The sequence below is a fragment of the Phocoena sinus genome, chromosome 18 (genome assembly GCF_008692025.1).
Source record: "Phocoena sinus isolate mPhoSin1 chromosome 18, mPhoSin1.pri, whole genome shotgun sequence".
Taxonomy (NCBI): Eukaryota; Metazoa; Chordata; class Mammalia; order Artiodactyla; family Phocoenidae; genus Phocoena; species Phocoena sinus.
The window spans coordinates 47109911-47131234 of record NC_045780.1 but is presented as its reverse complement, the minus strand read 5'-3'; the positions used below and the strand labels follow the sequence as shown (position 1 = coordinate 47131234).

The following is a 21324-nucleotide window of genomic DNA, read 5'->3' as shown; positions in this document are numbered from 1 at the left end:
CTGGTGGGAATGTGAATTGTTTCAGTCACTATGGAGAACAGTATGGAGGTTCCTCAAAAAACTAAAAATAGAACTACCATACGACCCAGCAATCCCACCACTGGGCATATATCCTGAGAAAACCATAATTCAAAAAGAGTCATGTACCAAAATGTTCATTGCAGCTCTATTTACAATAGCCAGGACATGGAAGCAACCTAAGTATCCATCAACAGATGAATGGATAAAGAAGATGTGGCACATATATACAATGGAATATTACTCAGCCATGAAAATAAACAAAATTGAGTTATTTGTAGTGAGGTGGATGGACCTAGAGTCTGTCATACAGAGTGAAGTAAGTCAGAAAGAGAAATACAAATACCGTATGCTAACACATATATATGGAATCTAAGAAAAAAAAAAAAGGTCATGAAGAACCTAGGGGCAAGATGGGAATAAAGACACAGACCGACTAGAGAATGGACTTGAGGATATGGGGTGGGGGAAGGGTAAGCTGTGACAAAGTGAGGGAGTGGCATGGACACATATACACTACCAAACGTAAAATAGCTAGTGGGAAGCATCCGCATAGCACAGGGAGATCAGCTCGGTGGTTTTTGACCACCTAGAGGGGTGGGATAGAGAGGGTGGGAGGGAGGGAGACGCAAGAGCGAAGCGATATGGGAACATATGTATGTGTATAACTGGTTCACTTTGTTATAAAGCAGAAACTAACACACCATTGTAAAGCAATTATACTCCAATAAAGATTTAAAAAAAAAAAGATGGCATGAAATAAAAGAATTCCAAGTGGATTATCTGTTATTATATAATTAATGACTGATAATTTTTCCTTTAATTAACATAGTTGAAAAGTGAATGAATAGGACATGAAAAAAACAACAAAGTACAAATTTTATGTAACAATTTCTTGGGGGAAGTTACGCATTTTAAGAGTGGAAACTTTTTGAGATTACTGTTAAATGAAGACGCTACATTTTCCTATCCTTTTACTTTAGTTGGTGCTCAAGCACATTTTTTTTTCATTTTATAGATATCAAAACTTCAGCCAAAAGTAGATAAATGATTTTTTTAAATTATAAAAAAAAGGTAAGCACCAAAATACAAAACACTTTGAAATCCATTAATGTGTTGAGGTTTAACAAGTAGCTGATGGAATAAAATGTAATATATTGAAATGAAACTAGGTGACTCTGGTGGATGGTTAATTGAGGTACTACAAATGTCAGTCACCATGCTTGGTTCTGATCAAATCCATCTCATTATAAATTTTGTGCAGCTTTTCATTTCATCTAAAGCAACAGTCTGATTTCTCAAAAGTAGGAGCAATTCATTCTTCCATTCAACAAATATTTATTGAGCACTTACAACAGACCAGACAGTGGTACCTGGGAATCCAACCGTGAACAACAGAGGAAAGTCCGTACTCACGTGGAGATTGCATTCTAGTAGGAAAGAAACCAAATGTATGTCTGTAGGTCCTAAGTGCTCTGGAGAAAAATGAAGCAGAGAAGGGGCTGATGGGTGTGGGCTAGTAGGTGTGGGAGGAGTGGGGGGCCTTCACAATTTTAAACAGGGTGGTCAAGAAAGATGGGAGAGAGCAGGTGACATCTGAAGATGTGGAGAAAGAGAGGAGACAGGGCTGCAGGGTATCCAGAAGTGGTGGTTAAGCTGTGGGAACTGTAAATACAAAGGACCTGAGGTGGGAAACATGCCACTGTTAAAGGAACAGGAGGCAGTGTGATTGAGTAAGTGAGTAGAACAGAGTAGCAAAATGAGGGTGGGAACGCTGGGCACAGATGAGGTAGCATCACAGGCCATTTTAATCACTTAAACTTTGACAGAGTGAGATGGAGTGCCTTTTTATCTGAGCAGAGGAGTGATCCAATTTGACCTACTGTTTAACAGGAACACAGAAGGAAGCTGGGGGACCACTTAAGTGGCTCTTGCAGTAATCAGAGCAAGAGATAATGATAACTTAGACCAAGGTAGTATTTACTGATGATAAAAGATCAATCAAGAGATAATGATAACTTGGACCAAGGTAGTATTTATTGATGATAAAAGATCAATAAATTCTGAAGACACAATCAAAAGGATCTGCTAATGAATAACACATGGAATATGAAAAAGATGTTGAAGATGACCTCAAGGTTTTTGGCCTGAGCAAGAAGACTAGAGTTGTCCTTAATCACACTGGGTCAGACTGAGGCAGAGCAAGGTTGGAGGGACAGAAGTTTGCATCTGGACATGTTAAATTTAAGACGCTTATTAGATAACCAAGTGGAAATGTCACGGAGGCAGCTGCAAAAGACATCAAGGAGACAGGAAAGACCAGTAAAGATGCCAGTGAGGAAGGGGAACAGTCAAAGTGTGGGATCCTGGAAGCCATTAAAGAGAGTGTGTTTCCAGGAGTAGGGAGTGATCAACTATATTCAATATCGCTGTGGTCAAGCAAGGTAAGAAGAGAACCTGACCACTAGACTTTTTGGGAACATGGTCTCTGGGGGCTGTGATAAGAACAGCTTTTTTGGACTGGTGTGGGGGCAAAGTTTGGTAGTGGAATTTTAAAAATGAGGGTAAGGAATGAGTATATAAACTCTGCAGGAATCTGGTCACAAAGGGGAGCAAAGAAACGGGGCAGTGGCTGGAGGGGGAAGTGGAGATAAAAGAGGCTTTTTAAAAAGGGGAGAAATAATATGTTTAATACATGGCAGAGAGGGGAAAACTGTCAATATAGGAGACATAGAGGAGAATTTCTGGAGTGTGTCCTTATACAGCAAGAGGGGATGGGCTCTAGTTATAAGTGCAGAGTAGTGTCTGAGAGGCAGACCTTGTCAAAAAATTATACCATTTTATAGAAAAATAAAGGCCTCTTCCCTAATTTTCAAAATTACGAATGCTTTTACTGCTTTTATAAAGTTCTAATAATCCGCACTCAGCCCTCAAGTGTGAAGCAGGGTTTGCAAACTCTCTTAAAAGACCGAGTTTCTTTTCTAAAAACATTGCCACTAAAATTAGAGTTTGTTTCTTTCTTTTTTTTAAAAAATAAATTTATTTATCTTATTCATTTATTTTTGGCTGTGTTGGGTCTTCGTTGCTGCATGCGGGCTTTCTCTAGTTGTGGTGAGTGGGGGCTACTCTTTGTTGCAGTGCGCGGGCTTCTCACTGCGGTGGCTTCTCTTGTTGCGGAGCATGGGCTCTAGGCGTGCGGGTTTCAGTAGTTGTGGCACACGGGCTCAGTAGTTGTGGCTCGCGGGCTCTAGAGCACAGGCTCAGTCGTTGTGGCACACGGGCTTAGTTGCTCCGCAGCACGTGGGATCTTCCCGGACCAGGGCTCAAACCTGTGTTCCCTGCATTGGCAGGTGGATTCTAACCACTGCGCCACCAAGGAAGTCCAAAATTAGGTTTCAGTAAGAAATCTTTTGTCAATTTTCATAGCCTTGCCCAGTAAGATGGGAGTATGCATTACACTGCAGAGTCAGAGCTACCTAGTTTCACCAGTTAAAAAGTCTATGATCATAGACAAATAACAGCTTCTCAGTGTCTCAGCTTCCACATTTGTAAAATGGGGATACTAATACCTATAACCTCATAAACTGTCCCATTTAATTCTCTCTATAATGTATGTGATACATCTATTTATGTATACTCAATAAATAGTAGCTATTGTTAGTATGTTATCTAAATATGAAAATCTAGGGGAGGGGTGAGATAGGAGTATGGGATTAAAAGACACAAACTACTATGTGTAAAATAAGTAAGCAATAAGGACATATTGTACAGCACAGGGAATTATAGTCATGATTTTGTAATAACTTTAAATGGAGTATAATCCATAAAAATACTGAATCATTATGCTACACACCTGAAACTAATATAATATTGTGAATCAACTATACTTCAATACAAAAATTTTAAAATATGAAAATCTAAATTAAAAATATGAAGGTATTCACTTAGAGAATGATAATTGGGGCAATGTTTCCCAATATTTTTTATTGTATATAAAGAAAATTATAACATTTCTAAGAGTATCATGGGGAAAACAGAGAAAACTGCTGGAGAAGCTTCATCACCTTAAGGTCGCTTCTTGCCTCAGGGCCTTACCTGAGAAGTGAGGGGAGTTGTATCTGGGGCACAGTAGAGAAAATTTTCTAGTTATAAACTATGTGATCTTACTGTTGAAAGAAATTGAAAAAGACACAAATAAATGGAGAAATGTTCCGTGCTCATGGATTGAAAGAATTAACATTGTCAAAATGTCCTTATTATCTAAAGCCATCTACAGGTTCAATGTAATCTCTATCAAAATCTCAAGATACTTTTCACAGAAATAGAACAAAACTTTCTGAAATTTATATGGAACCACAAAATGCCCTGAATAACCAAAGCAATTGTGAGACAAAGGAACAAAGCTGCAGGCATCACACTCCCTGGTTTCAAACTATAGTACAAAGCAACAGTAATCAAAACAGCATGGTACTGGCAGAGAAACAGATACACAGATCAATGGAACAGAATAGAGAGCCCAGAAATAAACCCACACATATGGACAATTAATTTACGACACAGGAGCAAAGAACATACAGTGGAGAAAGGATAGTCTCTCCAATAAATCGTGTTGGGAAAACTGGACAGCCACATGCAAAAACACGAAACTAGACCACTATCCCACACCATACACAAAATTTACTCAAAATGGGTTAAAGACTTGAATGTAAGACCTGAAACCATAAAACTCTTAGAAAAAAACATAGGCAGTATGCTCTTTGACATCAATTTTAACAATATTTTTCTAGATATGTCTTCTCAGGCAAGGGAAACAAAGGCAAAAAGAAACAAATGAATTACATCAAATCAAAAAGCTTCTGCACAGCAAAGGAAGCCATTAATAACTCAACAATGACCCTAATGAATGAGAGAAGATGTTTGTAAATGATATATGCAATAAGGGGTTTATATCCAAAATACATAAAGAACCCATACAGCTCAACAACAAAAGCGACCTGATTAAAAAATGGGCAGAGGAGATTAACAGACATTTTTTAAAGAAGACAAACAGATGCCCAACAGGCACATGAAAAGATGTTCAAAACCACCAATTAATAAGGAAATGCAAACCAAAACCACAGTGAGCTATCACCTTCTCCTGACAGAATGGCTATTAACAAAAAGGCAAGAAATAACATGTGTTGAAGAGGATCTAGAGAAAAGGGAACCCTTTTACACTGCTGGTGGGAATGTAAATTGGTGCAGCCACTATAACACAGTATGGAGATTCCCCAAAAAATTCAGAATAGAACTACCATATGATCCAGCTACCCCACTTTTGGGTATATAGTCCAAGAACAAGAAAACACTAATCTGAAAAGATATCCACACCCCTATGTTCACTGTGGCATTATTTACAATAGCCAAGATATGGAAACAATCTAAGCCTATCAACAGATGAATGGATAAAGAAGGTGTGGCATATATATATATATAACACGCACACACACACACACACACACACACAAACAATGGAATACTACTCAGCAATAAAGAAAGATGAAATTTGCCATGTGTGACAACATGGATGGACCTTGAGGGTATTATGCTAAGTGAAATATGTCAGATGGAGGAAGACAAATATCGTAAGATCTAACTCATATGTGGAATATGAAAAACTGATAAATAAATAAAAACAAAATAATGAACAAACCAAACAAACACGTAGATACAGAGAATGGAGTGGTGGTGGGAAGGGGAAGGGGAAGGCAAAATGGGTAAAGGTGATTAACTGTACGATTACAGGTGAAAAATAAAATTTTGGTGATGAGCATGTTGTAGGGTATACAGAAGTAGAAATACAATGCTGTACACATGAAACTTATTTGATGTTATAAATCAATGTTACCTCATAAATAATAATAAAATAAGTAATAATAAAATTTAAAATTTCTTAATGAATAGTAGACAAATAAACCATGTGATCTTAGAGAAGTACTTTGGGGCTTGATCAGAGCTGCCATATCTGTAAAACATCAGGAATTAAGTGTTATCTTCCTTTCTCAATCTTGTCTACAACCTTGAGTTAATGGCCGTGCCTAACAATCCACCTCTCTGAGACCAGGAAAGCAGAAGAGCTGGAGTTATTCTGGTCCACTTCCTGTCAATAACCAGGTCTTGTCAATTCTACTACCTAAATAATCTTTAAATTCAGCTCTTATTCCATTTCTCATCTTCACTTAAACTCTGCAACTGTCTCCCAACCAATCTTTCTGCCCCCATGTCCTTTTCAACCATAATCCACCTCACACTGCAACCATGGTTACAAAAAATGAATATATCATGCCATCCTTTTACTGTAAAACGTCCCCACATAACCTGACAACAGGACATTTTAAAATCTGACCCTACCCTTTACCAGCCTCCCTCACCACCCTATGAATGATACAATGAAGGAAAATCTAAGTTTTTGCATAACCCGAACTGTCCTTGCTTCATACCTGGAACACCCTATACACCTTGAAATTCTTAAATATTATGAATTAAGCAGTGAATGCATGTGTAATCACTTATAGGCATAAAGAATATAATTGACAATAAAAGACAGCTAACAATAAAATTTCATTTACAATTATTTGAGAAGTTAAGATACTGAGTTATGGCTTTATCTGTAAAGCCATATACTTTCAGAATAGTCTAGCTGAAAAGATAAAGTAGAATATTCTTAAGTTTTTCCATAAAAGAATTTTAAAAATTATACAGGTATCTGGTAGGATATGAATGAAAGAAGTTTGTTTAAGCACTAATGAGGACATATATTTCTTAAATCATGAACGGAACCTCTGTACACTAGTTCCAATTCACCTATTGTAATGCATTAGGTATACTCAGCTAACCTTTGTAAATAAACTTAGATTCAAGATTCAAAAGTGTTTACTATCACTCTGAGATTCTATGCATATTTTAAGTTTACGTCATTAAGTTTCTTCTTGAGTACTTTTGGAGGATGATAAACTGTGGTCAAGATAGCTTTTCTTGATACGGTGGGAAAATAAAATCACTAAAGCAATACTAATTATTACATTTAAAAACATATTTTTGATCCCTTTTCCCTACTGCCTTCCCCCTTTCAAATAACTGTAGAGCAATTTGAATTTCCATATTCTGTGCAGTATAAAGAGTATAATGAATATCTCTAACAAACTCATCCTTACCCTTTTTACAGCATTACTATGAGCCTAGCTCTTTCTGTGTTTATAATAATGAGACTATTTATAATAATGAGCCTTTCTTAGGTAAAGGTAGTTTTACTTTCTGAAAAAACAATCAGCTGAATTTAACTCCTCTTATTTCATTATCTCACAGTATTAATCAGGAACAAATAAGTTAGCCATCTTATGCAAAAATTTGGACTGAAACAAATGGCATGCAGACTCTCTGTCTATATTGTCTCATTCAACACAAGTGGTTAAATGCCACGGAGATCAATACTTAAGAATAATTATATGTTTTGTAATAGTGCCTTTCAGTGACGATAAACAATTCCATAATGCTACCAGTTTTCTTTTATATAATGCTCATTTTACTTAAATTGTCAACACAATGGATAAAATAATTTTTTAAAGTATTTCTCATAAGCAAAAGGTATCTAAATAACTACCATTTACATACAGATTTATAATTTATACTGTACTTTTTACACATATTATCTCATTTAGACCTTACAGATCACCCTGTGAAAGAGTATTATGAGCTCATTTTATAAAAGAGAAAATTAAACTTCAGTGATATTAAGTGACATATTCACTCAGCTAGTAAGTGGCAGAGCCAAGATTTAAGTTTAGTCTCATTCCAAATCTCTTTCATAATATACTCCCTGTTCAGGGAATAATGCTTTTCTTCCAAATGTGCAAGACGGTCCTACTATGTAAGAAGTTTTTTATACAATAAATCTCACCACCATAGTGAGTTTCACTCATTATTTCCCACAGCTCCAAAATATCATTTTAAAGCAACTATATATAAAGTACAGAAAAAGACAAGAAACCTAACTCATAGACTGAGCCAAAGCATACATACACATTATAATCCCAACTATAGTATTTTGGATGTACCCAAATACCCAAGTTCTTTCTTTGCTTATCTCTGCCTTTTCTTAGGTCTTTATCTCTTCTCTTCCTCTTCCCTCTCAACACCTTAACTTCACAAACTACTGGTATGACTGACTGCAGGGGCAGATACCAAGATTGCATGGCTTGAATTCCATCTTTCTTTTCCACATCTAAGAGGAGAAAATAAAAGGCACTCTCTCTCTCTCTTTTCTTAAAGCAGTAAAATTACTTTATTAAATCTCAACCCTTGAGTACATATCTTTTTTTTTCTTTTCCATTATGGTTTATTACAGGATATTGAATATAGTTCCCTGTGATATACAGTAGGACCTTGTTGTTTATCTATTTTAGGTAAGAGTAGTTTGTATCTGCTAATCCCAAACTCCCAATTTATCCCTCCCCCACTCCCTTTCCCCTTTGGTAACCATAAGTTTGTTTTCTGTTTGTGAGTCTACTTCTGTTTTGTAAATAAGTTCATTTGTATCATATTTTAGAGTCTACATATAAGTGATATCATATGTTATCTGTCTTTCTCTTTCTGGCTTACTTCACTTAGTGTGATAATCTCTAGGTCACCCATGTTGAAATGGCATTATCTCATTCTTTTTTATGGCTGAGTAGTATTTCACTGTATACATATACCACATCTTCTTTATCCATTTATCTGTCTATGGGCATTTAGATTGCTTCCATGTCTTGGCTATTGTAAATAGAGTTGCTATGAACATTTGGGTGCATATATCTTTTTGAATTAGAGTTTTCTCCAGATATATGCCCAGGAGTGGGATTGCTGGATTGTATGGCAACTCCAATTTTAGTTTTTTAAGGAACCTCCATTCTGTTTTCCATAGTAGCTACACCAATTTACATTCCCACCAATAGTGTAGGAGGGTTTCTTTTTCTCCACATCCTCTCTGTCACTTGTTATTTGTAGACTTTTTAATGATGGCCATTCTGACTGGTGTGAGGTGATACCTCACTAAAGTTTTGATTTGCATTTCTCTAATAATTAGCAATATTGAGCATCTTTTCATGTGTCTATTAGCCATCTGTATGTCTTCTTTGGAGAAATGTCTATTTAGGTCTTCTGCCAATTTCTTGATTAGGTTGTTTGCTTTTCTGTTATTGAGTTGTATGAGTTGCGTGTATATTTTGGAAATGAAGCCTTGTATCACATGCAAATATTTTCTCCCATTCCATACGTTGTTTTTTCATTTTGTTTATGGTTTCCTTTGTTGTGCAAAAGCTTGTAAGTTTGATTAGGTCCCATTTGTTTAGTTTTGCTTTTATGTCTACTGACTTGGCAAACTGACCTAAGAAAACATTGCTATGATTTATGTCAGAGAATGTTATGCCTATGTTCTCTTCTAGTTTTATGGTGTCATGTCTTATATTTAAGTCTTTAAAAAGGTACTCTCTTAATATCCCCCAACGTATAGAAAGCAAATCAAAGGCAAAATATATTTCTCTAATCTTATTATTTAACTTTCTCCTAAAAATGTTTATTGGCCAAGAGGCAAGGAGACTAAGTACCAATATGCCAGTGTAAGTACTTTATCCATTTTAATTCATATTGTAACAGCATACTTTGCTAAAATAAAACTGACACAATTAAACGTGTAAGTCCAAAGCACATGATTAATTTGCTCAGACACAAAGATATCTAAATGTGTACACTTGTGTTTTCTGAATCTCATGTTTCATAACAAGGAATACTAAAATCCGTTCCTTAATTATTTTAAGTTGTAAGATTTAAAAAGAAATAAGTTGCAATTTATTTTTACCTTGTGAAAGACCAGTGGAACGTAAGCTCTAACTATAGTTAAATCCTGCCAGAATGAAGAAACTGGGATTAAAAAAGATTCAGCCACACAAAACACAGGGTTGGATTATTGTGAGGTTAATACAATGATAAAGGTGAGCCTACACTACATACAGCTGGCTAGAAGTCCTGTGCAATTCAAATGTCTTTAGGCCTGGGATGCAGTTTGGCACCACCTGGTGGCAACCATCCACCCTAGCTTCAATATCCATGGGGTCATTCTGGATCTGGTGGCTGACTGGGGTTTCTAGGGCAGTAGCCCCAGTCCCAGGAATTCCCTGACTAGGTGGTATCCACTTTGACGTGGCTATGGAGTCAGAACAACACAGGGAAAAACGAAACCTGTCTTCAGCTTCCCTGCTTCCAGAAATGGTTCTGTCGACTGTTTCTCAACCTACCTCTACCAATCATCTTAGAGAATAGGGGCTAGTTTACATCAATTTATGTTACCAGGGAATGCATTTTAAAGGAGTCTTTAAAAAGTAAAACAACAACGGCAACAACAAAAACCAAAAAATCAGTGCATTCTCAAAATGATTACATACCAAGGTTTATGTGTCTATGTGAATTGTTTGGAAGTAATCACACGTTACCATAGAAACAATCCCATAAATTTTAAGGTTATTAAGTTGGCCAATAAAAGCCTTTATTATAAAATCCATAACAGAATTGAGTCACAGGACTATAAGTACTTATTTGTAAAACAAAATAGTAGTATCACCTATGCCACAGGTCTAGCTCACATCTAGATCTTTCTCCTGAGATTCAGACCTTATATAATCAACTTTTCTATTTGCATATGTCACACAAACTTAATGAAACTAAACTAAATTTGTCATGTTTCCCAATTAAAGCCGTGTCTTTTTCTAATGCTTTAAAAACTGCATCACTATCCCCGCAGCTGCCCAATCAAGAACCTGGTGACATCCGTAACTTCTCACTCCCCAATCCAATCTAGCCAATGAATCCTCCTGACTGTTTAGTTAGGTTAGTTCCATCTCCTGAGCACTTTTCCAATCTGGCCCACTTCTCCCCGTCTCTACTGCTACTAATCCAGTTCCATCTTCACTACCCGTCTTGATAAGGGAAACAACCTCTAAAAGTGGCCTCTTTGTCTATAGCTTTATACTCTTTCAGTCTATCCTCCACATCACAGAATGGTCTTTTTATATAAAATTAGATCATATCACGCATATTCCCCAAATCTTTCGATTGTTCATGGTCTTAGACAATGGCTCAAATGCATGATTTGGACCTGCTTCCCTCTTCTGCTTCATCCCTTACAACTCGCTGCCTCTTGGTCTATGGTCTAACCACTCTGAATTATTCTATTTGTTCAAACAACTTCATTTTGTCTTGCCTCCAGGGTGTGCATTAATTCCCCTAATTCCCTTCCCTCCCATAACTGACAGTCTTACTCTTAGTCATCATGCAGGTGTTGCATGGGTACTTCTCCCTCCACATAGTCTTCCCTGATTCCTCCCAGGGCTGAGTTAGATATACCTTGAGTCTATGTGGTCTCACCCTGTGTATCTTGCCATTTGCTCCATTATCATCATACTTTTGATCATTGTTTCTCTATTCCTCCATTAGACTACCAGCTTTGCAAAGGCAGAGGTCACCACTGTATCTATGGCATCTGACATGTATCTAGAACATGGTGGACCTTAATAAATATTTGCTAAATAAGTAAATTTATTGTTCTTAGAGCTCAAATGTAACCTTCTCTAATATCAACCTTAGTCTGATTTAAAGTCTTGCTTGTTGGCAAAGATAATAGCATACACTCAAGTCAGTGCTGATAAACTAGTATGACAATTAAGTCCATTTCAAAAATGTTTCCCTCTAAAACATCAACTTTGAAAAGCCATATGAACCATAATGATGGTATATAAAAATAACTGCTATTGAAATAAGTAGCATTTATTTTTCCCTTAATGCTGCCAATCTCTAAAAAAACCTAATATATGCTGTTCTAAAAGTAACTGCATGAATAAAACTGATCCTTCTTAAAGATTATCTAACATTAGGACCAGCAGCTATATGAGGCATAAGCAATACTTCATATTATTATTCCAGCTTCTAAAAATTTCCTGGAGAAATCACTGGCATATTATAGGAAGAACTACTGGTATCTCTTAGTACTCTCTAATTTCCTTTTCATTTCTGTCCTTAATCTGAACTAAGGTAAAGGCAAAAGGAAAAGCTAACAGGGTAATAAAAAGATAATAGGAATACCAGAATAAACAGGCCTAACATCTGATAAATGCTGTTCTAAGCTAGTTATCAAAGACCTTAGAACTTTAATATTCCATTATACTTAGATTTATGAAAAATTTTCTTTAATGTATTAAAAAAGACATTATGTCATGAACTAAAGTTTAACTTTGATAAAACTGTAAGCTTCGGGCTTCCCTGGTGGAGCAGTGGTTGAAAATCTGCCTGCCAATGCAGGGGACACGGGTTCGAGCCCTGGTCTGGGAAGATCCCACGAGCCGCAGAGCAGCTGGGCCCGTGAGCCACAATTACTGAACATGCACATCTGGAACCTGTGTTCCGCAACAAGAGAGGCTGTGATAGTGAGAGGCCCGCGCACCGTGATGAAGAGTGGCCTCCGCTTGCCGCAACTAGAGAAAGCCGCCACACAGAAATGAAGACCCAACACAGCCATAAATAAATAAATAAATAAATACTTTAAAAAAAAAAACAAAACAACAAAAAAACTATAAGCTTCAAACAAAGAGCAATAAAATATCACATAAACTTCGTGGTTTTTTTTTTACCTGTTTTCCCGTTCATACATTTCCCTGGAGGCACTTCGAAGTTGATCAATTTCTTGATTAGTTTTCAATCTGATTTGTTCCAGTTCATCACGTAGCTTATTTTCATATTCTGTTTTATAATGGTCTCTGCAAAGAGTCAAAAGGAATATCCTTTTTTCTTTGTTTGTAAAAGAAATAGGTCTTTGCCCTTCATGTAATATTTTAATATCTTATGTCAAATATGCTCTACATACAATGTTACTTGAAAAACACAGTTTAGATATAAAGCTTTAAAATTCTTAAAAATACCATTCCAAACTAGTTCCATGTGAGATTTTCTTTTAAACATATTACCCTAAAGGCTTAATTGCTATATAACATATTCATTCATGTTGAATAATTATTCATCTTCAAAAATATTTTACTAATTTAACGCATATGGCAAAAGACTTGAAAACTAATGCATTACGGAAGGTCCTTCGTTTACAAACAATGATCTGATGTGGTGCATATTGGAAGACAATTAATCTTAAAAAAAATGACCCGAATGTACTCTTTACGAAACCTTTCCTTCTAAGCACAACAACCATAGCCACTGTGATCTCTTAGCAAAGTCACAAAGCGTTACACAGGGTATTAGCAGAAGCACAAACTGATGAAAAATATCACAAGCTGGGAAAAAAGTTATTAAGAATAAATAAGTCAAGGATTATAAAGGCTATTGGTATAAAGGAATAGCTTATTCATCTACTTGAAGAGAGAAGACAGGATTGAAATTCAGGAGTCTGATTCCAGAGCCTGTATCTTAAACCAGTACTCAATGCTGTCTCTCCTTATTCTTTTATGTTTCACACAGTCAAGAAAAGGTCAGCTTAGTCAGGCTCCACACAATTACATTTTCTTCAAAAATATACTTCTATAAAGATATTTACATACTTCCATAAAACATTTATGTAGAGATCTTAGTCACTGGGAATTAAAAAGGTTATATTGGGCTTCCCTGGTGGTGCAGAGATTGAGAGTCCGCCTGCCAATGCAGGGGACACGGGTTCATGCCCTGGTCCGGGAAGATCCCACATGCCGCAGGGCGGCTGGGCCCGTGAGCCATGGCTGCTGAGCCTGAGTGTCTGAAGCCTGTGCTCCGCAACAGGAGAGGCCACAACAGTGAGAGGCCCGCATACCGAAAAAAAAAAAGGTTATATCATAAGAAAAAATAAATAAAAATAATCAAAAAAAAAAAAAAAAATAATCATAGTGTATATATCGCTACCTAAAAGAAATAGGCTCTTGGTTGTTGGAAAAAACAAAATATCTTAAGAAAAAAATCAATTAGAATATGAGTAACTTATGAGGAAACAAAATGAACGATTATCGTAATATCATCCTATAGACCTTACAAAAAAATCACTATTCTTCCCCAAAGCCATGAGTTCCCTCAAAGAAGCTGGTGTTAATTTATATCTATTGATATGGAAAATAATGTAAATCTTACCTTGATGTTACGTACTTTTCATACATCTCTTCTCTAGCCTTTTTGGTTTCTTCAAGTTGAGTTTGAAGTCTTTCAAGACGATCCTCTTCATGGGCACAGCGAACACTAAGCTCCATATTTTGGCGGTTGAGATATTCTTTATCCTTTTGCAGTAAAGTAACAGTATGCTGTAAGGTGGCTACCTACACACACGCAGAGACAGTGTCCAGAGCAATGTCATCTTACTTTTCAAGGCTTACTGAGTTATTTTCTTTCATTTGTGCTTTTGTTCAACATATAAAGAGGGATAATCCTTACCATGAAAATTTTCATATAAACAGAGCTACTAAAAAATCCCTTCTTTCTAGCAATTACATCAGAAAGGAAGAAAAATGTCCCTCTCACAATTCTGCCCTGAGCTGTGTCCACAATCACGGTACAACAAAATACAAGTGTCTCTATAAGCTTACCTCTTTTGATAATTCACTTCTTTCTTTAGCTTGAATTATGTGAGAGGCTTCAAGTGTTTCATGTTTTCTCCTTAAGTCAGTTACTTCCTGTTCAAGTGCATCACGCTCACTATAAAATTCAAATATATTTATTTATTTTTACTAAAATAAAACTCAAACACATATGTAAATTCTATGTCTCTTTTTATAACGAACATTTTAAAAGCATCAATTATGTTTCAGGAAACTGAACAGATACTTCAGTGTCATTCCATGAACGATAAAGTATCTGCTTTTCAAATTTAGAAGAGACTCTGTTCAAGACCTTGTTCAGATACATAAACATGAATTTATTATCTTCAAAAAATAAATATGTAAGCTACACTAATCAGCAAAGTAAATAATAAAACTTTCTAAGGTACACTCTGGTATCTTTTCATTAATCATCTTCAGTCTAATCTTGAAGCCAAAACTTTTAAAGAATTTAAAACATGGCTCTAGGCTTTCAGTTGTTAGGCTAAAAAGGCCTTAAATCATCACTCAGATTGCATAGATGATACACAGGCAGGCATTCTTGTGGTTATTTCATTCACAAATTGTTTATGATTACCCAGAGATTCTTATTTCCATTTTCAGACCAGCTCTTTCCCCAACACAGCAAAACCAAGAACTGGACCAACCCTACAAACAGGTATCTTAAAAAATGAGCAGAGAAATAGATTTGCTAATTCTTAACTTGTTCTCTGCAGTGAGAATCAGTTCCTTTGCACTTGATTTCATTTACTCCCCTGGTGTTTCCATGGAGAGAGCTATTAAGAACTGTTTTTCTTTTCATTAGATTTTCAATAACTCATTTAGAAAGATGACTTCTAAGATTTCTTCTGCTTAACAAAGTATTATAATTATACTTGAGCAAAGCACAAGTTGAAAAATAACAATCACCCATAAACCCACTAATTAAAGATGACTATCAATATTAATATTTTGGTAATATTATTTTAAGTATTTTATGCCTTTACATACAAATGTTTTTATTCTCACAAAGGACTTTTGCTATGATTTTTTAATGTAAAAAAATAGATTATAAAGCAGATACAGAAAAATACTCAAGAACTTGCTATCCACAGCTGATGACAGTTACATTTGTCTATATTTGCATTAAAGTTTTGTTCTGTTTTTTAAAAAGATAGAACACAATGAGTAAAGCTGAAGTTCCCTATATTTTCTCACTGTTCCAATATCATCCCCTAGATACAATGATAAATTTCCATATCATATGTTTTTTTACATACTTTTACTCACCAATTGTTAACATTTTGTCATATTTACTTTGTAATATTTACTAAATATTACTTTGTTATATTTATTCTCTCCCTCTCTGTTGTTCATATATGTGAATAAATATATATATATGCATTTACATATATAAAAATACATACACATATACAGGTATACACATCTACACACACGCACACAATTCTACATGTGCATTTTTTCCCCCTCAACTATTTGTCATACGCAGACATTAGGTCCCTTTATCCCTAAATAATTTGGTGTGAATCCAAAGGTTAAAGATATTCTCTAATGTAATCAGAATATAATCATCGGGACTTCCCTGGTGGTCCAGTGGTTAAGATTCTCCCGTCCTTTGTCTTTCACGACATGGACCTTTTGTAGCGCACAGGCCAACTTTAGAGAATGTTGCTCAACTGTCATTTGTCTGATGTTTTTCTATGACTAGATTTAGATTAAGCATTTTGGGCAGGAATATTACAGAAGTGATAATGCATCCCCGATACATCAAATAAAGATATATTGAGATGATGTCACTTAATCTCATTATTGGTGACAATAACTTTGATCATTTGCTTAAGGTGGTATCTGCCGAAGTTCTCAACTATAAAGGTATCTTTTTGCCCTTTGCAATTAATAGGTAATCTGTGGGAATTTTTTTCTTTTACAACGTTTCACAGTTTACTGAGTCCTATAAAATAACTGGATAATTGATTCTACACACTTTCAGTGACATCTGAAAGGAAGAGATATTCACCCAAATTTGCTATGGGATATATTTTAACATTCTGCTCTCTAATATACTTTTACCCAGTGGCTTTAGCTTCCAATGATGACTCTAAATCAAACAGTATTATGAGGTTACAAAATAGTAATTCCAATAAGCATATGTATTTATTGGTTGGCATTCTACTGTGAAGATCCTCTTTATTTACTAGCACACACTCAAGGACTCTTATTCTGTTCAATGGATTGTAACTCATTATCGTTAATATTCGTCCTGATATTCAAGTTGTACCTATTTGGCCAGCTGGAGCCCCTTCAAACTAGCTACTGTGGTGTTGAATTGGAATTAGAAATATCGGTATGATCTTATCCATAGTATGTTAAGCCATCCTTTCACTTGCCTCTTCATTGCGCCTCTGCCTACTGAAAGGGCCTAGAAATAACGTTCAATGTAGCAATGACCAGGACCCAAATCTTAATTTCTGAATAGCATTCTCCACTAAAAGGAACCAAGACTCCTTAAAGAAAGGGCTGAGGCAACAAAATCACAAAATAAACCTGAGAACTTTCTGTTATGCCAGAAAGTTTAGGAACTGCCTGCTTTGGGGGTGGGAGGGTGGGGAAGAAAGAAAGAAAGAAAGATGGGCAAATGCATTTTGCTTTTTAAAATTTAATATTATGTGTTTGACTTATCCATATATACATTCAGATCTAATTTAATGATTTTAATTGTTATGTAGAATTACATTATAAAAATAAATCACAATCTATTTTCCAGGCTGCTGTTGAAAAGCATTTGAATTTTCTAATAATGATGCAGCTAACATCCATGTATCTGTTTGCTTTTGCACCTTTGTGAGAATTTATCAAGGACATAAACGTGATTTTTTTCCCCCAGTTTATCTTATATGTTTGTGACCAGACCATTTTTTAAAAATCCATTCTTTCTATTGAGTGAACCAAAGGATTCACAGTTTGAGCCACTCTTGCTTGGTTGTTTTCCTGTTCCATTTCTAGCACATGATGATGCTTATTATGTTTTTGTTTCTTAGGTTTTCATTATAGAAAATAAAACACACATAAAGAGAGATGCTAAAGTGAGACACCTCCCCACCCCCACTTTCATCACTCACCTGCAAGAATTATCAACTCAGGACTCATCTTGGTTTGTTTACCCTTCATTCATGGCCACCCTGGATTATTCTAATGGCTATGCCTTCTGGTTTTCTCCTTTCATATTTCACTTATTATTGCTATAGATTTATAGTGGCAGAGAGGACATCAAAACACCAACTCAAAGTATCATCTTACCATCACAACCTACTTCATTTTGAAATGATTCTTTTGAAATCTAGCTTTCTTTGAAAGCCCAATAGTATAGCTGTCATGGATTTCAAGCTCCAACAATCACTATATTTTGACATAACAGTGCATACATAATAATACATGATGCATGTCAGTCATGCTGGGAGTAGGAACACCAATGTTATATCCCCCAGATCCTGGCAAATTTACTTATGGCGTTTTACAATTTATAAAGCATTCATTCAATTAACAAACACTCATTGAGTGACTGCTTTAGTTCAAGAATTATTTTAGGTGCAGGTAGATGTAGCAGTGAACAATTAGGATCATCTCTCTCTATATATGCATACATATATATACTTTCATAAATATTACTTTATTTGATCTTCTTAATTTATATAGTGCAGTTATTGTATTAGCACCATCTGAGAGATGACAAAACTTTGGCTTAGAATGTTAAGATTTCCTCGGGACATACAGCTAAAGTGGTGGTTCATTAGTACATTCCAGCAAAAAGAAAATTCTTTGCCTTAGCAGCAGCACAATAGGAAACATATCCTCAGAAAGTATTATTTTTTGAAAGTATGTGTGCCTTTTGTCAAAAAGGAATAGCTGAGAAAACTTTAGATAAAACTGCAAAGTATTTAAATTGATGCCATAAAATAAAAATAATCAAGTAAGATTTCAAAAATATTTACACACATAGGATTTCACTGGGTTCCTATCTTCTAAGGCATCACATTTTAAAAGACAAAAGCAGCTTCTAAATAAAATAAAAACAACTGACATAAAAGTACAATCTAAATCCAACAAACTGCCAAAACTGCATGTTTCTGTGCAATGAAGAATAAGGTATATGTCAAGAGAATAAGAAGACATAAGGTATATGTCAAGAGAATAAGAAGACAAGCCACAGGCTGGAAGAAAATATTTGCCAAAGACATATCTGCTAAAGGACTATTATCCAAAATGTATAAAAAACTATTAAAACTCAACAGTAAGAAAACAAACAACCCAATTAAAAAATGAGCCAAAGACTTTAACAGACACCTCACCAAAGAAGATATACAGATGGCAAATAAGTACATGAAAAGATGTTCTGTATCATGTCATCAGGGAAATGCAAATTAAAACAACGAGATATGACTACACACCTATTAGAATGGCCAAAATCCAGAACACTGATAACAAATACTGGCAAGGGAGTGGAGCAACGGGAACTCTCATTCATTGCTGGTGGAAATGCAAAATGGTACAGACACTTCGGAACAGACAGTTTGGTGGTATCTCACAAAACTCAACACATTCTTACAATACAAGTATGCTCATGCTCCTTGGTATTTACCCAGAGGAGTTGAAAATTTATGTCCATACAAAAAACTGGCACGTGAATATTTATAGCAGCCTTATTCCTAATTGCCAAAACTTGGAAGCAACCAAGATGTCTTTCAATAGGTGAATGGATAAATTATGGTACATCTTGACAATGGAATATTATTCATTATTCAATAGCACATTATTTCCCAATGAATATTATTCAAAAGAATACTACTCATTATTCAAATGAGCTATCAAGCCATGAAAAGACATGGAGGAACCTTAAGTGTATATTTCTAAGTCAAAGAAGCCAATCTGCAAAGGTTCCATATGGTATGATTCCAACTATACAACATTCTAGAAAAGGCAAAACCATGGAGACAGAAAAAAAATAAGATACAAAGTAGAATTAATGACATTGATGGTAAGGATTCAAGTGACTCTGATGCATGCTAAAAATGAGAGCAACTGTAGCCATCTTAACTACTTACCTCTTGACTTTACCATAGTTCTCTTGACGGTAGTCTCCTTGCTGAATTAACTGTTTTGTGTCTGCTAATTCTAAGGCCAAACGTTGACATCTAATTTGAAGCTCAGAGTAGTTTCTGCGATCTTCCTCATAAGTCTATAAATAAAAACAATAATAAGGCATTTCAAACTAAACGTACTTGACCAAATTCTGTACTGAATTCTTCTGTTAAGTTGTGCGTATCTTTGTAATTTTAAAAAATCCTCAATTTTTCTATTTAGTAATGTTTCCCTACTCAAAGACAGGTAATCTTAAACTCACTGAGTAGTCTGTAAATTCATTTGTTTAAGACTTGAGCTCTGTTTTTCAAAGAAAAAATAAATAGGTCAACTATGGTTTGGTTAATAGAATAATACATAAAATGACTACTAATGTTAAGGATGTTTTCAACATTTACTGAATTACTATCAGATGCTAAGGACACAGAAATGAATAAAACACTGACCCTGCTCTTGAGGAGTTTACAACGAGAGACAAAGAGCCACATGAACATCAAACATTCACAATGAAAAATAGTTACTGAAGAGATTAACCATGCATTTTCAGTTGTGGTATTCAGAAAAAAAGGAGTTTTGTGGCACTTGGAACCTATTTCTACATTGATCTTCCTTGTACTCATCAGACTAGTAGAAAGGGACTGCAGAGATGTGGAAGAGGGGTAGAAGTGAAATCCTTAAAAGCACACCTGGCCCTGCTTACTACAAGCCTCGTTTCTCGCCATTTCTCATAATCATACTTCACCTCCAACCCTAATAAAGATCTGAGGTTCTCTGAACACACTACACTTCCTCTAACCCAGCGGTCCCCAACATTTTTGGCAGCAGGGACCAGTTTCATGGAAGACAATTCTTCCACGGACTGGGGCTGTGGGGGTGGGGGTTGGGGGGCAGTTGGTTCAGGCGGTAAAGCAAGTGATGGGGAGCGATGGGGAGTGGCAGATGAAACTTCGCCTGCTCACCTGCTCATGTGCTGCTCACCTCCAGCTGTGCGGCCCAGTTCCTAACAAGCCATGGCCCAGTAGCGGTCCGTGGCCCGGTAGCGGTCCGTGGCCCGGAGGTTGGGGACCCCTGCTCTAATCTGTTCGCACTGCCTGAATAGCTGAATACTGTCAATACTCCTTTAGAGTATTGATCTTAATGTATCATCAAATTCGTTTTTTTACATCAGAGTGTAAACATCTCAAGGGCACAGACTTTGTCTTGCTCACCATTGGATCTCCATCACTTTACACAGGAGTTGGTAAGAATGAAATACTTTTCAATAAATCAATGAAGAAATGCAAGAATATGGGAATGGGGAGGAGAAGCAGGACACAGAGACGGAGTTCCCACTTCTTCTCCCACTTTGAACTCATCAGATCTTGCAAGCAGTCATCAACTCCACCCCCAGAACCTGTCATGAGAAATACATCCTGTCCCAAGTCATTCTTTTTTAAGGAGCTGATGAGCTCAGTGTGGTCACATTCAGTGCCCAAATACTGACCGAACTATTTCTAAGTGACAGGTCCTGGGCTAGACACTGTAGATACAAAGATAAGTAAGA

General features: G+C 36.0%; 1 protein-coding gene across 5 annotated transcripts in view; it reads right to left on the bottom strand.

Annotated features, from left to right (window-relative positions):
* PIBF1 (progesterone immunomodulatory binding factor 1) overlaps positions 1 to 21324 on the bottom strand; it is a 212087-nt gene that overhangs the window by 148019 nt on the left and 42744 nt on the right. For 4 of the 5 annotated variants that reach the window (XR_004346695.1, XM_032611460.1, XM_032611462.1 and 1 more), the window contains 4 exons: positions 19745 to 19878; positions 14634 to 14742; positions 14185 to 14366; positions 12714 to 12839 (listed from right to left, as the gene is read on the bottom strand). Coding sequence is in view for 4 of the 5 variants with exons in the window: in XM_032611460.1 (XP_032467351.1) it covers positions 12714 to 12839; positions 14185 to 14366; positions 14634 to 14742; positions 19745 to 19878 (551 nt within the window). In the remaining variant the exon portion in view is untranslated. The remainder of the gene's footprint in view (positions 1 to 12713; positions 12840 to 14184; positions 14367 to 14633; positions 14743 to 19744; positions 19879 to 21324) is intronic. The other variant, XM_032611461.1, reaches the window with a different exon arrangement.